The sequence below is a fragment of the Erithacus rubecula genome, assembly GCF_903797595.1.
Source record: "Erithacus rubecula genome assembly, chromosome: 2".
In the NCBI taxonomy this organism is placed as follows: domain Eukaryota; kingdom Metazoa; phylum Chordata; class Aves; order Passeriformes; family Muscicapidae; genus Erithacus; species Erithacus rubecula.
The window spans coordinates 78,115,307-78,130,680 of NC_136685.1; the positions used below are offsets into that span (position 1 = coordinate 78,115,307).

Genomic DNA, 15,374 nt, shown 5'->3' on the forward strand with positions numbered 1-15,374 from the left:
TGTTACTGTTAAACCAACAGCCAATTTCTGGTACCAGACAAAGAATCAGAAGTCAAGGTCTTTCCAAATAAATTTTTGTTATACCTGGGTAATTAGTTACCATATATTCAACTGCCATATTCCAATTCCTTTAAGGCTGACAGCTCTGGAATGCAAAGCACAAGTCCCTCTCCCTCTCTGTACAGAGTCAAAAGCCAACACCTAGCTAGCACAGAGCTGCTGGAGAATGGGATGACCAACATTAGCAAGAAAAGGAAAAGTCTATTAGTCAACATCACAAGCAGGTAAGAAACCTGGGCACTATTTTATGCAAGTAATAAGTTCACCATATTGCTCTGTAACTCTTCTCAGCTGTAAAAACAGAAGAGGCAAATATTTCACTCAGATGAAATCTATGAACATTGGTAATGGGCACACTGGTGTGAATATTCACAGTTCTGTGACATCGGTGACTTCTGTGAGCATCTTAATGTTACAAACCACCTAACTATCTCTAAGAGTCCTCTTCTACCAAGTGATTGAAAAAGGTCTTCACCTATGGAAAATTACATGGGCAAAGTCCCATTCCACATCACCAGCAAATATTCAACACTTTTACTGAAAGCCAGCAAGACATACATAAATAGCCCAAGGGCAAAGGCTAAAACAGCAAGAAGCTAATAATGAAGCAACAATTTCAGACAGCTGCAGCAGCAGGGTGGGGAGAGAGCTGGGGATAGCCATCAACACCACAGCAGGGTGGTGGGACAGGACATCCATCCTCACCTCAGCTGCACCCAAACTCCCTGCCACATTTATTTGTGCACATCACCATGAAGGCAAACTTCGGCTAAGGTGCTGCTTAGTGTACCCCAGTAGCTAAGTTTTGTGTATGTGCTAAGTCCTTCTGGCCTGACACAGTGCTACCTTTCTGCTCCTGCATCAGAGGTTAGCATTTTAAATCCTGCAGGTAAATTCACAGCAGCTTAGAGCCCTGAAGCTTGACATACTCGCTGGAATTTAGAAGAGCAGGGAACCTATCGAGATCTTTATGTACTGGGAATATATGATAACTACAAAAAATTGCCTATTTTTTTCTGGGTTGGCCAGAAATTCTACCCTGATCTCAAGAGACCTGTTAAAGCTTAAATTACCAGACTTTCAATAAGTTATCCTAGAAAAATCACCACAAAGACAGGAAAAAAAAAACACCACAACAAATATGTTGAAAAAAGGCAAAAAGCAAGTCTGATTCTTGTAATGAATCAGTGATGTCCAGTGATAACAAGGAAGAGATGAGGCTTTCCTTCATTGCAGAATAGATTTGAAGACCATCTCACTGCCTTTTGAAGACAGTAATTACTTGGAGACAGTAATTATTCCCTCTTCAAAAAGGAAAACAATCCAAGTTTTTCCATTTTCCAGCCACCACAACCTCTACTAAGACAGCCACAAACAAAATAAATCAACAAAAACCAAACCATGCTTATTACTTACCTTTAATTAAACATGTGTCTAATAAAAAACCAGAATAAATAAAACACATTTCATTTTAGGTTTCTGGAAGGAAAAGACCCATCCTTTACCCTGAAAGCCATGTTATCCCATTTCAGAAAGCTGGGTGCCTAATCAGTGAGAGAACACCAGGAGTTGTGCAGCCATTGCTGCAGGAAAAGAAATACATACACACATACATACATAAAGAGAGCAAACTCATCTGAAAGCTGCACTGAAGCAATGAATCCTATCCTCTCACTTCACATGGAGGTGGGTAAATAATGGCACAACAGAGATTTCATTCATGCAGAGGTCTAGGGTATGCTGGGAAGTCTCAATGTGACAATTTGCTGCAGATGCCTGCTTAGAGGAGCCATTTATCAGTGTCACCCATGCACATTACTACACACAGCTTCCTCAGCAGCAGGATTCCACAGCAGCCTTCCACACAGCCCTCTAGTCCTTGGTATTTCAGGCACAGAAATCACCCTTATCTAGGCCTTAGCAGTGTGTGCTTATTGCAACAATTTGTATTACCCAGAGCACACAGGCTTGGAGTAGGCAAGCTACGAAATTTATTTTCTTTGCTGATAAAAAGAACAGCAAATTAAGAGAAGTCACAACAGTTTGCCTCCTGCTCCCTCTCCTCTTTATAGCCCTGTTTAGCTCATTGCTTATAAACAGCTAACACAAGTATTCCCATCAGTAGTGCTGACTCCTGGAGGATACAGGCATCTTGGATGTTTCATCTCTTGTTATACTTAAGTGGAATATTAAACAGGCAAGACAGTGGCAGACTAGGCTAGGAAGAACCAAGTAACTAGGACTGACAAAGAAGGATGGCAATTTAAAACACTTCAGTCTGTAAAGTGCTTCATTTAGAGCCATCAGTGCCAGTGCATTCAGACTTCATGTATAACCCCCCCCCCCCAGCTGTCCTCTCACACCTTAAGTCTATTCTGCTTTTAAAGTATTAACAAGCAGTGCTACTTAATAGCATGCCTCAGAGTGTCTAGGATAATAATACAACAGAATTATTAGGCTTAACGCTATAAGAATTCAAATTAATCTGGAAATCAAACATTTTTTCCTTCAGAGACAGGCAAAGGGAAAGGAAAAGAGATTGAATTCATTCCTTTTGCTGATGCACTAAAACATACATAATTTCTTTGTTATGCTGGGTAAAATTGCTAGTGCAACAAACCAAATTCCTATTTCATACCAAATCTCAAATTGAGATGATAGAACATAGATGTCTTTGTGACTGGTAAAAAGAGAAACAAATCAGTTAGATGTAAGAAAGAAAACCCAGTCACATCTTTAGATCACAGGATACACCAGCACCTTAGTCTTTGGATAAAAAAAAAAAATAAATTTCACCAAAAAAATACCAAAGTACATTAAAGCAAAGACAACTCTGAGTTAATGCTTTCTACTCTAACTGCTTGCTCGTTTCTGCTTTAAGAGAGAGAAATAGAGACAAATTTTAGGGACAACTTTTTTAAGGAAATATAAAATACAGCCTTCATATTCATAATTTCTGCAAGACTTTAAAGCGAGTCCAGACTTGTACAGAGCCCTGGTTTATTACCCATTTCTCCTTGCTTCCCCAGCATGTCCCATAGCAGTACTGTTGCTTTGCTGACTGGACCAACTTCATTCTCCACTTCATTTCTGCCTCCACATCTTGTATTCCTCCTCTTGTATGTCTCCTTGGGCCCTTTCTATACTCGCAGCTGCTCATGTCTTTTAGGACACCACAATGTAATGCACAACCTGCTTTAAGTGCCTACTCCACTCCTTGCAACTTTCAAAATGGTTAAAAACTATTAGGAAGTCAAACACTGAACAATTCAACAGTGGGACAAAAAAACCAAACACAAATGACAAAGGAGAGACGTGATCAAAATTAAGCTCTTGTCAAGAGCTTACAAGAAGCAGATCCCAACTGTTCATTTAAAATGAGAAAGAATTTCAGTGAGTTGCCTGCCCCATCTCATACTGCTCACCAAACAGCCTCCTTGCCAGAGCACTGAAACCCATGACTTTACAAAGATCAACTCTGTAAAATCATGCAGAGCCTTGTTTTCAAGGTGGTGCAGAAAGCTCACAAAAGCCAGTTTCTTCTCTTACCCACCATAACTTCTTTCACCCACCTCTAAACCTAACTGAAAATCCTGAGAATTTTTGTTAAATCCATTATTCAGAGATGGATTTGACACAAAAGAAAAAATAAAAAAGGAAGTCTTATTAGGCATACTAAAAGTACAGATCTGGATTTAGGTTTACCACCCATGCTGCAGAGCTGCTTACAAAGCCACCATTAATGGCCTGCCAGCTACCCATCATTTCCCCACCTTCAGTCTGCCCAGACAGCAAGCTATTCCTTTCTAACAAATACCATTTTAATTGCATCTCCCACTTTGTTAGCCTTCTCGACCTCCAGTAAAAGCCATTATGGTCTAACAATCTCTTAAATCTGACACTCACACCGACCATGCCTTCCTGTAGGGTTCACACATATGCAGGATTATTGTCAAGAATTTCCATTAGAAATCTAACAGCAGATGAGATGAACTGACAGCTTTAGGGCTAATGAGGAGAGAAAAGCAAGGAGGGAGTGAAAAGGGAGAGGTAAATAGCAAAGAACATGTATGTGTATTGTAAATTCCCCCATCACCAAAGACCTGATGGTGCCTTTCTGGTGCCAGGGCTACTCCAGCCGCAACACCTCCCTCTGAGCAACAAATGCCAGCCACAAAGCCTCGGCCACTGTTAACTCTTCCTGTGGGAATGCTGCCAGCAATCTCAGCATTTTAACCCTGGGACTACTAACATGATTTAGAGGACTTGTTAAATTTTAATGATACCATTAGGAAAGAGAAAAACACACAAGTCACATTCATCCTTTGGTGCATTTGGCTGCTAGATTGGATATTAATGTTTTTCTTTGCCCATCACTATTAAATGAGCAGTGAAACTAATAGAGAAATGAAGAGTAATGACTTCTATTCTCACTGTTCAGCACCTGCTTAAAGCCAAGGCTGCCTTACTGCCCACTAGGCTTTCTGCTGGAGTCCATCAGGTGGATGGAGTAAACTGGTAATTCTTTCAGCATTTGGCACTTAACAGGTCAGAGGTTCATTTAGCCAAGAGGCACAGAAAAATAAAACTGTCCAACTGAAATAGTAGCATGTAATCATCCAGACAATCAGTTAGCAGGCAGAAGTGTGTTCTCCTGAATAACTTCAGCATAATAAAGTCTGAGTTGGGCTCTGGTAAGATGGGAGTTTGCCCAGGTGACTTACAGGAGCCAGGACAGAAACATGCTGAGGCCAGTTTTGCCCTGCTTTTAATAATGGGGTCCAAGAAACCACCTTCTTCAGCACTGCAGGACTCCCTCATACCTTCAAATACACCTGTGATAAAAGGAATGGGCAATTCCCACCAGAGCACAGGGGCCCACAGAAACTGAGGGTTTGTATTCCTGAATCCTCATTCATATTCAGTCTGTTTTGAGGGTGGTAGAGAAAGAGGGAATTAAACATGCATGACTTGGGCAAAATTAACTCCATCCTGAGGCAGTTCTCCTCAGACAGTTCTGAACAAAGTTGAAACCCCCAAACCACTGTAAAATTTCTCTTTTTCTTCAGTAAAAGAAAATATTTACTATAGTAGATATCAAAGTCTCCTTTCATTTGCTTAAGCCCAAACATTCATGTGAGTAGAATTTTGTTCCAGTGCAAACCCATGGAATAGAGAAGCTGTTGTGAATACTCAGGTGCAAGTAAATGATCATGTCAAAATATATATGATTTAGTGAGCATAGGGAAATACAAGTTAGAGTAGAGGCTTGCTATTAATAGACCATAAGAAATCCACAGGTCAAAACACATTTGTAAGGAACAAGTACATGTAAAGCAAGTTCCACTTGAAGGTAATCTGGAAGCCAAAATACAGACTGTATTCCCCATTTAAAATTTTCCTATAGAAAAGGAAGCTCATTTCCCTAGAGCTAGATGGATGTTTTACATCAGTCATAGTGCACTGGATACATATCTCCTACATTTAGCATACACAGTTCCTTTGACACATACCACCAGCAAGAAATTTAAAGTGTTTTCCAGATGCACACTCAATTTGGCTTGGAATAGCTCTGACTAGAATAAAGTAATTTTTCAAAGACACTTGATGCTTTTTTCCTGGATTAGCAGATCTATTGAATAAAAGATACTAACAAAACAGATACCATGTGGCCTGTAAATTAAGTCATCCTGTTTGGAAGGCAACAACGTGAGAAGATTCAGCCCTTCTTCGTTTAATAGCAAGGTGTAACAACTTTAAAACATGAAATATAAACATTTTATACTAACAAATGCTTTATCTAGAAGCATCCAGCTCCTTCCAAGGAAGGTCCTTTAATTTCAAGGCAAATTGCAGACCAAATCCAGTTTAATACCCCATTGGTTTCCTTTGGTCTCTTGAACAGAATTTCCCTGGCAATTTATTATTTTTAAACCTACAACTCTACTACCAAATAGAGTTTCAGATGAAATCTGAGAAGAGGAAACCAGTCTGAAGTTTCTTCAGAATTAAGTCTTTTCTGTTTCCTCACAAAAAACAAAGTGTCTTATATAAGAAATTCCAGATCAACCACATACTATGTGACTTAATAATACAGATTGAACAGGAGATCCTAATGACAAGGTGCTGGTTTCAGCTGAGGTAGAGTTAATTTTCCTCCCACTGGCTGATGTGGAGCTGTGCTTTGGACAGCATTTTGTGCTGTAGACAAGTGGAGTGATGGTGTTTGTCTTGCCAAGTCACTGCTAGGTGTGATGGGGCCCTGCTGTCCTGGAGGTGGCTGAACACCTCCCAACCCACAGGAAGTGGTAAATTAATTCCTTGGTTTGCCTTGCTTGTGTGTATAGCTTTTGCTTTCCCTATTAAGCTGTTTTCATCTCAACCCACAAATTTTCTCATTTTACTCTTCCCATTTTCTCCCCAATCCCACTGGTGTAGGAGAGAGCAAGCAACTGCCTGGGGTTAAACCATGAAGACAAAAATAAACACAGCTGAAGACAAAATAATTTTTAAGAAGTATACCAACATTGGAACAATAAGTAGTTTTTGACAGCCTTACTACACTGCCTTATTTTAAATTAAAAAATTGAATTCTGACACCATAGCAATAAATTCAAGCTGCAATTGAACACACCAATTCCTTAAGGCTGATTCTTTTGTATAGCTGGTGCCATATTTTCCGTTACTGTCTCTTTTGTAAAGTAATTAAAAAGTAATCCCTGTATTCTGCACTCCAGTTACAATGGAGGCTTTGGTTGGCTGCATTGTGCTGCTCTCATCAGTAGCTTGCTCAGAGATCACTGGCTCCTTGCATCTGCTGTTGTAATAGCACATCTAGTCACTCCCTGATCAAAAAGATCTGAGTTTAGAAAGAAGCATTATTGGAAGTGTTTGAACTACCTATCATCTTTATAAGAACTTTGGCAGGGAGCAATCACTGTGTATTCACACCAGAGCCCTGCAGTGATGCTAACTTATGACCTTCATATGGAGAGGACAAAGGAAAGGCACAGGGGAAGCCCCCAAGGGGCCAGGAGGTCTCAGACCTGCTCTGTCTGAGCAGCAAGCCCACTGTGTGGAAGACACAAGTATTCCCCTGCTAGTCCCATATCATACATAGAGCTGTGACCTAGATTAAAACCTGCTGATTTTCCTGAAGTCCAAACACCCTCACTAAGGTCAATTTCATTTAAGTCAATAGACTGACAAGGTTCAGATCCCGACTGAAGCAACAGTCGTGCTAAACAAGGGAAAGAACTTTCAGATTCTGCTGTGTCTTGCAGAGTGTTTCAGCCTTCATGAAAAGCTCAAAACAGTTCAGTCTCTCCCCTGCCCCATGAAGTACCTTGTGTTGGTCTGATTTTACCTAAAGAAACTTGAAACTCTATCACCCAAATATTACTAAGCTATACTGTAAGATTTTCTAAACAGGAGAATGGAGGGGAAAGCAGCATTAGCAGATTCATATACTGGTTGTAGATGATACAAGGCATTATAACTGTACAAAAAAGGTCTTATCTGTACCAAGTCTGATTATATATTTCAAGTTTCAAAGCCAGAGACAAACAATTCTTAGCAGCTTCACTATGCTCCTAGTTATGAAAAAAAAAACCAAAAAACAAAACCCAAGCCTAGTTTAATGTAGGAAAATTGCATAGAAAGCAATTGAAAATAAAAATGGGCAACACAAGTCATTGGGTTCTTCTAAACTTACTGCTCTTAGGATACTACTTTGTGTGTTTGCTTTGAATTAAGCAAGCTGCTTAATTTGTAACAACACCCCAATAAACAACCTGCTTTTCTACAATTGGGATACTTCTTGAATTGCAGCTGCAACAACAGATACTGTGGGCTAGGGATTATTTATTCAGTGGCAGGAGGGGAAGGTGCATGCCTGTGTTCCTCCATTTCAACAACATCAATGCCTCTCAAGCCACAGATGACACTAGCAAGATGTAAGCTAGCAATTTAACTGAGAACATCTCTCATGCTTTTGACACATGGACCTCATGTCACAAAAGGCTGCAGTTCTGACTACATCATTATGTAGAGCATGACAGTCAAGTTTGTAGTGGTGGCAAGCTGCAGGTTCAGTGCTTGGAAGCACCCCAATTACATGATGTCAAAGGCTACGTGCTGCTGATGTGGCAAAACCACCGTGTCTTTCAGCCCTGCAACGTTCTAATAATCTGCTGATGCTGGCCTGACTCCCATTACATGCCCACAGCCCACACTGGTAATGTGTGACATTTTTTCAAGCACTGTCTGGGGAACTCAGATGGACAATCTTTCCTCCTTTTCCCCTTCCAAAAGTATACACTAAAGTCCTACTCTTATTATGCAAGATTTCCATGGATGTTGCAACATTTACTTCTAAGGAAATGTAAGACTGTCTGAAGGCACAAGGTGATTTTGGACATCAGTGCAGCATTCAGGGTGTGCATAAAACACCTTAAGACACTCCATCACCCTGCATGAAGACACCAGTTAAAGACTCAGCATTGACTCCATATTTCTGAGCACAGTGTTTTCAGATGCACAACTAAGTCTCTGTAAACAAAAAACAACAAAAAAATTCTCCTCCCTAGAGATTTACTTCATCAATATTTCCCTCTTCACCCTCAACAGCAGTGTCTGTGGTCTAAAAGTATTTTCTCATAGGAAACACTATAGTTTCAATTCACAAAATATAACCATAGGCCGGTTTCTAATTTCCAATGCACTTAGTAATGACAAGCCTTTTTCATCCCATAAAGAAAGCTGCAGAGCTAATGGTTTTGACAGCTTCCTGAAGAGCAGTCTTTACCACACAGCATCTTCACCCTTACCTCAAAGACATTTGCAAGCTCAAAAGAAATAGTTATATTATTTCACATGTTGACACTGCGGATTGCAGCGGCAAGACTTCCAGCTGCTCCTAGAAAAGGGCTTACATTAATTCATCAGCATCAAAGGCATATCCGTTTGTCTCTTCTAGACCTCTGCAAGCAGCTCTAATTCCAGTGCAAGTGAAGTAGCTCAGCTTCCCAACTTGCCAGGAAGCACACAATTGTAAGGAGATTCACAGATGAGTTATGCTAGATGTTTGGTATTGTGACCTGTGATGCAACACAAAAGAATGGTTGTTGTTGCCTAAACTTTAATGGAGTTAATCCTCCCAAATGCTGACAAATTACTGCCTCAGGCCATTTAAAATCACATTTCTAATGCAATAATCCTATCTGCATTACAATGAGTTGGATGAAATGATTAGGTGCCTGAGATTTTTTTGCACAGTGAATTAAGTCACTGTACAGACTGGCCGTGCTTGTTCACAAATTAAAGGTCTGGACGGAAATGAAATTCCATTATTCTGCCACTTGCTAAGCTTTGAGGAAGGGTTTATTACTGTCCTGTCCCTAATGGGAATGTCTCTAAAGTAGCTACCAGCTAACAGAAATCTGTTTCTCATTATATCATCTTCAGGGCTTTCTTCATTATTAGTAATTAAGAGTCAAGTCTTTGACTAGTAAACACCCCTGAATGAGAAGGCTAATTCAACAATATGTAAGCAAAAAAAAAAAAAATAGGATAGTGCCAGTGAATGGGTGAAAAAAAACAAAACAAAACTGTACCCTGAATGCCAGTTCTTTCTTTTATTCTTGTGCCCAGAGGGATGGGAAAGACTGTGCTCAGAATTTACCCAATTCTTATACACAGCACAGACTTTTTAGGTAAGGGGAAGTCCACAGTAGAAACCACCTAATAACATCAGTGCTATCCATCCTTACCATTTATAGCAGACCCTTACTTCCTGACCCAGTCACAATATGCCCAGGCAGCAATTTATGTCTACACTCTCAAAATACCTCAGTTTAAAAGCTACAATCAGGATTTTTGGAACCACATACTAGCAAACTTATTGTCAGCTTGTGAGCATTCTTATTAGCATTCCACTGATTATTAACACAATATAATTTGTTACACATCAATATGGCAACTCAAAGTGTTAGATGCCTCTGAGGTGTTCATTGAAGACAGGCCATATCACAGGTTTGAATTCAAAGCAAACAGATTTCACACAAATTTTGATAAATTTGGGAGTATAATGCCATAAATTTCTATGCTAAAACTTTGTCTGATACCCTTCTAAAAATATAGCCTAAGAAAAACCTTAGCATTAAAAAAACCTCTATTAGTAATTTGAGGCAATTTTTATTATCATGCAACATAAACCCTACAAAAAACAGCACCAAAATCTCCAAGATGCCCTCAGTCACAAACTGCAGTGTGCAGCCATACCAGCCACCTGTGCCAGTCAATACCCACAGGCCTGCTTCACTTGGGGGTTCCACTAAGATTTAACTCACATGAAATATAACCCCTTCTATGCATGTAATTGCTGAACATCATTAAGTCACATCTGTATCACAAGAGGAGGAAAATAACAATAAGCTTTTAGCACTATTCTTTTTGCTATTGGCAGGGAACCTGGCATTTTTAATGGCCAAAATAAATTCATGCAACTATAATTTATATATTCTTCACCTTTGTGCCTCACTGAAAAAAAAAAATTAAAAAAAATCCACCAGTTTCCATCTTGTTGCTGCATTAAGAGAGAATGTTTCTATTTAAAATGGGAAGCTAAACACCTCAATACCAACAATGATCTAGTCAGAAGCAGTTTGCTCTAGGCTAAGTGTGGCTTTTTCTCAACCAAATAAAAAGCTTCATGCACAGAGGCTGTCCGTTTATGAAGCAATTAAGTATACTATTACACTTAACAGATATATACAAACCTTTACATGATTGCACACTGTTAAAAACATGAATGTAGGTTCACATTTGCATAGATTAATACAGATTTTGATATCTCCTACTAGATACACATTAAAACATAGTTACTCTCATATTCTGCTTGTTCTGCAACACACACTATCCCAAATCATAAGCTTTTCTAAATACAGCATAAATGAGAAACAGGTGCCACAGACTGTATTCATACCATAGAAGTTTCGAGGCTGTCTTCAACAGCAACAACAGAAAATAGATGTCCAACCTAGTTGACTACAACATGACAGACATTTTAAATGCTTCATTTAATAGTTCTAATAAAGGAATATCACTAGTTAGCTGTGTTCTTACTAGCACCACTCTTGAATTGCAGGATGATCTGCAAGCTCTGAGGGAATACTCAGAATCAGGAACATGATCTGCTCCTTCCATTTAACTCAGTGGCAGGATCTATTCCACACTCAAAAAGCCCCTATTTCCATAGCAGCAATCAAGAGCAGACCTCACAGGACCCTGAAAAATGCCAGCTACATTAACACAGTGTGGCTAGACTTCAGTCTCAATCCAAACTAAAGCGGTTTTGCCCCAGACACAAACAGGTTTCCTTCCACATTTCTGAGAAACCCTGTACATCTCACCCTCAGAAGGGACTCCCAGAGTGTTGCTATGCCACACACAGAGGCAGCTCACAATCCCTGACTGAAGTGGCAGAGCCCATGCCAACACCTTGCTTTCCTCAAAGCAGACACTGATCAGGTGTGTATTTCCATGACACCAGGAAAAACAAACATCAAAGACCACCACAGCATACCAAAGAAGCCAATGGCACCAGCCACAATGTTTGTGTCTCACATGATCCAGCCCAGAGCCTCACTCTGCTGGGCAGCACCTGCTGATGGCAAAAGTCACAGGCCCAGGAAGTTCCTAACAGTCACAAGCCAGAAAGGAGGAGAGAAAGATGTTTCTGCAAAAAGTCCCAGGCAGCAGCACCCACCACAGCAAGGAGCTGTGTGCCAAAGGCTGGAGTACCTCAACAAGAATGAGCCTATGAAGCATAGAAAATAGGGCAGAGGGTCATCCATGTCCATGAAGACCACCTTACTTGTATCTCCTCCCTAAATGCACAAACTGGACAGCATGTTTGTCAGTGGCACTCCTATAGAAATGGAAGATTTGGAAAGGTGTAAGAAAAAAAGAACATAGGTAAGAAGACTAAAAGGCTACTGATACAAATAAAGATTGGCCTGTACAACACCATCAGCTAAACTAATGGAACAGCAGAAACATAAGGGTAACCTCTCAGAGAGGCTGGGATGAGCAACATCAATCACTACTGCAGTAAGGGAACCCTGTGCAAACATTTGCATGACTAAAATCAGTCAATTTCTATCTAACACTGTACCTTGATGTTAGTTTTATCCTCCCCTCCACCCCTAATCTCAGCTATTCTCTTAGATGACTCCCCTATCTGTATCAATAATTTCCCACAGCTAGTAATCACTGTCAAATCACACAGCCTGAAATTTGACAAGATTTTGGTACAGGGCCACTTTAAAATTAATCAACCATGTATTAAAGGTTAAATTTACTATTAATTTTGGTGGATCCACCTTTCCCTGTTCATGAATAATTCAGTTAAGTCAGCTCTTGAGACAAGGTAACAACCAGCCCTTGAGTCTTTTGTTCATGAGAGCAACAACTCCCTCTCAGAGAGCACATAGATAAATCATGGAGAGTACAACACAACAGCAATACCAGGGACCCTGTCTCAGCAGTCGGCTCTTTTGCATGATACCTCTTTATTGTAACCACTAATGAAAACTCTTTGAAGTGGAAGAGTAAATATTATCATTTGATAGTACCTGGACCCAACAAGGCAAACAAAATTGCATTGTACTGCATTCCAGGAGCTGTAGACCCATTCACAATACAACGCTCACAAGGTTGCTATGGAGGAACCCAATGCTTAGTATTTTAGTAGCATGAGGTCAGCCAAGGGCTGCTGGTCACTCGTTTAGGGCTGTTAGCCTTAATCTTTTATGCACAACAAACAGGGAAGAGGAAAAAAAATAAATAAAAACACAAACAAAACAAAACCAAGGAGTTTCAGAGGATGCCTTTGGAATACCTCAAGAGAGGCAGAAAGCAGGTTTCCAACTGTATTCAGGATGAGTCACCTCTTAAAACATGGGACCAAGTGTCAGAAATGCTTAACATCCTCTTTCGGCACGGGATTATTCAACCCAATGGTCAGAGTCCAGCAGTTTCCAGTATTTCCAAGTCTTATTAGGAATAAAAAAAAAACAAAAAACCTGTCACTTCCCTATAAGGGAAGCAACACCAAGTTATCCTTCTGCTAATAACTTCTCACCTGGGAGAAGTGGGTTCAATGCTATGGTCTGCCGCAGCCTCACTGGGTGACCTTTGGGCTCACACAGCATTTCAGTGCCTCATGTGAACCCGGAGCTACAGGAGGGATCCTCCCTCAGTGGAAGTAGATACCACTGGCATCAGACCATACGTACACACCTCACTCTTAAGGTGGCTGCCAAGCCTAAGGATTATTTGTAAATCCATCCTGTAGAAATCAAAGATAGCAAAAGGGCAAGGGACCAGTGATTCCAATGTAATGTTCCCACCCTTCTTTACCCCACCCCCCGAAAAAAAAAAAAAAGACCAAACCAGTGCTCAGGAAATAGCACAGAGCCACTGTCAATACAATGAAAGACGGAGAAAAGCGCGCTGGAAGGACTGTCACAGATGCCTCTGAAGCCAGGCAGCCCTCCGGAGACAGAGGCTGCTCCACATGAAGCAGGAAGAGGAGATGGAAAAGGGAACAAGACCAAGAAGGGGGAGAACACAAATAAACCCCAGTGCACTCGGAGGTGACACCGGCAGAGGCGAGCCCAGGTGGCCGACCGCCCCGGCGGCTGCTGGGGGCCGCTCCGGGCACAGGGACCCCCCCGCCTCCCCGGCCCCGCTCACCTTGCTGCTGACGGGCCCGGGGATGAGCAGCTTCAGCGCCTGCCTCTTCAGCTCCGCCAGGCGGGCGTTGCAGTGCTCGCACCAGACGCCGCGGTCCGAGCCCGGCGAGGAGCCGCCGCCGCTGCCGGAGCCCGGCGAGCCGGTGCCGAAGCCCGGCGAGCCGCCCAGGGAGCCGGGGGAGCTGGTGCCGATGCCGGGCGAGGCGGGTCCCGGCGAGCCGGTGAAGGAGCCCGGCGAAGAGGTGCCGGAGCCGGGGGACGGGGTGCCGGAGGAGCCCAGGGCAGAGCCGGCTCCCTCCGGCGCCGGGCGCCCGCCCGCCCGGGACTCCTCGTACGCCTTCCGGTACCAGCTCTCGGGGGAGAAGGGGGCGGCGGGCTTGGTGGGGGAGCAGGGGTCGGTCACCTGGAGCGGGAGAAGGAGCACGGGTCAGGCAGGGAGGCGCGGCGGCGCCGGCAAGTTTCGCTCGGACGCTCCGCGCCCGCGGTGGCCCCCGCGCCGCGCCCCGAGCCGCCGCCGCCCCGCACCGCGCGAGTTGCGCGGGGCCGGGGGGCGATCGCCGGCAGCCGCCGGGAGGGAGCCGCAGGAGCCCCGGCACTGTGGCGACCACCGCTCCGAGCCGCCCCGGTGCCGACAACTTACCCCGTATTTTCTGCTCCGCGCCGTGACCGCAATCCTCTCCTTATTTCCAGCCACTGAATTCATGGTGGCTTCGCAAGGCGGCGGGAGAATTTCCTACAGGTTTCCCAGTCCGCATCCGAAGGGAATAGCCGGTCCCGGGAAGTCCCCCGCGGAGCGGGCAGGCTTGCTCCCTCCGCCGCCTTCGACGGGATCGCTCAGCCCCAAAACACCCGTCAGTTCTCGGGAAAACGCTTGCGGCTGGGGTTCTCTCCAGGTCGGTTTTTCTTCATTGTCTCGCCTCTCATTCCCTTACAACCCTTGTTTTCACAGAAACAGCAACATCCAAATCAGGAGCGATCCCCCCGATAGGGAGCACAGCTCTCATCCGCAAGTGAGGTGCAGCATCCAAGGTAGCCTTGGGAAGGCGAAAGGAGGAGCGGGAGCCGCGCTCTCCCAAGCGGAGGCGCTTTCTGCCTCCGCTACAGCGGCAACTTCTTCCCTTCACTAAGGTTTGTAACTGAGTTAGAAGAAATCCTCCAAAAATATCGGGATCCAGGCTCTGGGAGGAGCCTCGGCGCCCCTTGCAGCCAATATCCTCCTGCCCATTTGTGCCTGACAGTTTTGCAAGGGAGGGAAGGGAAGACCCGGGCTGCGGAGCCCCGTGCGCTCCCGGTCAGCGGCGGAGCTGCAGGGCTGGCGGCGCCGGAGGCTGCCAGCACACTGCCGGAGCCTCACCGCTGCTCTGCGCGATGCCTCGGCTGCCGGGAGGGTCCATTTTATTTTGCAGTATTTCTTGATTGACGTCTGTGATTTCCCCCCGTTCTTGAGAAGGGCGGGTGGGTGCGAGGAGGGGGGAGAACCTTGTTGCTTCCACCGCAGTTATTGGTTAGTTGCCTCTATTCAGGCTTTAATGAACGTTATTTCACAAGTGTTCCCAA

The 15,374-nt window shown here is 43.4% G+C and overlaps 1 protein-coding gene across 1 annotated transcript in view; it reads right to left on the bottom strand.

Moving 5' to 3' along the window:
* The window catches only part of KIF26B (kinesin family member 26B), a 264,374-nt gene extending 249,602 nt beyond the window's left edge, over positions 1 to 14,772 (bottom strand). Inside the window, exons 1-2 of the mRNA XM_079298877.1 lie at positions 14,458 to 14,772; positions 13,819 to 14,220 (exon numbers count right to left, since the gene is read on the bottom strand). Of these exons, the coding sequence (XP_079155003.1) occupies positions 13,819 to 14,220; positions 14,458 to 14,520 (465 nt within the window). The 5' untranslated portion in view covers positions 14,521 to 14,772. The remainder of the gene's footprint in view (positions 1 to 13,818; positions 14,221 to 14,457) is intronic.
* Between the last annotated feature and the right edge of the window lie 602 nt (positions 14,773 to 15,374).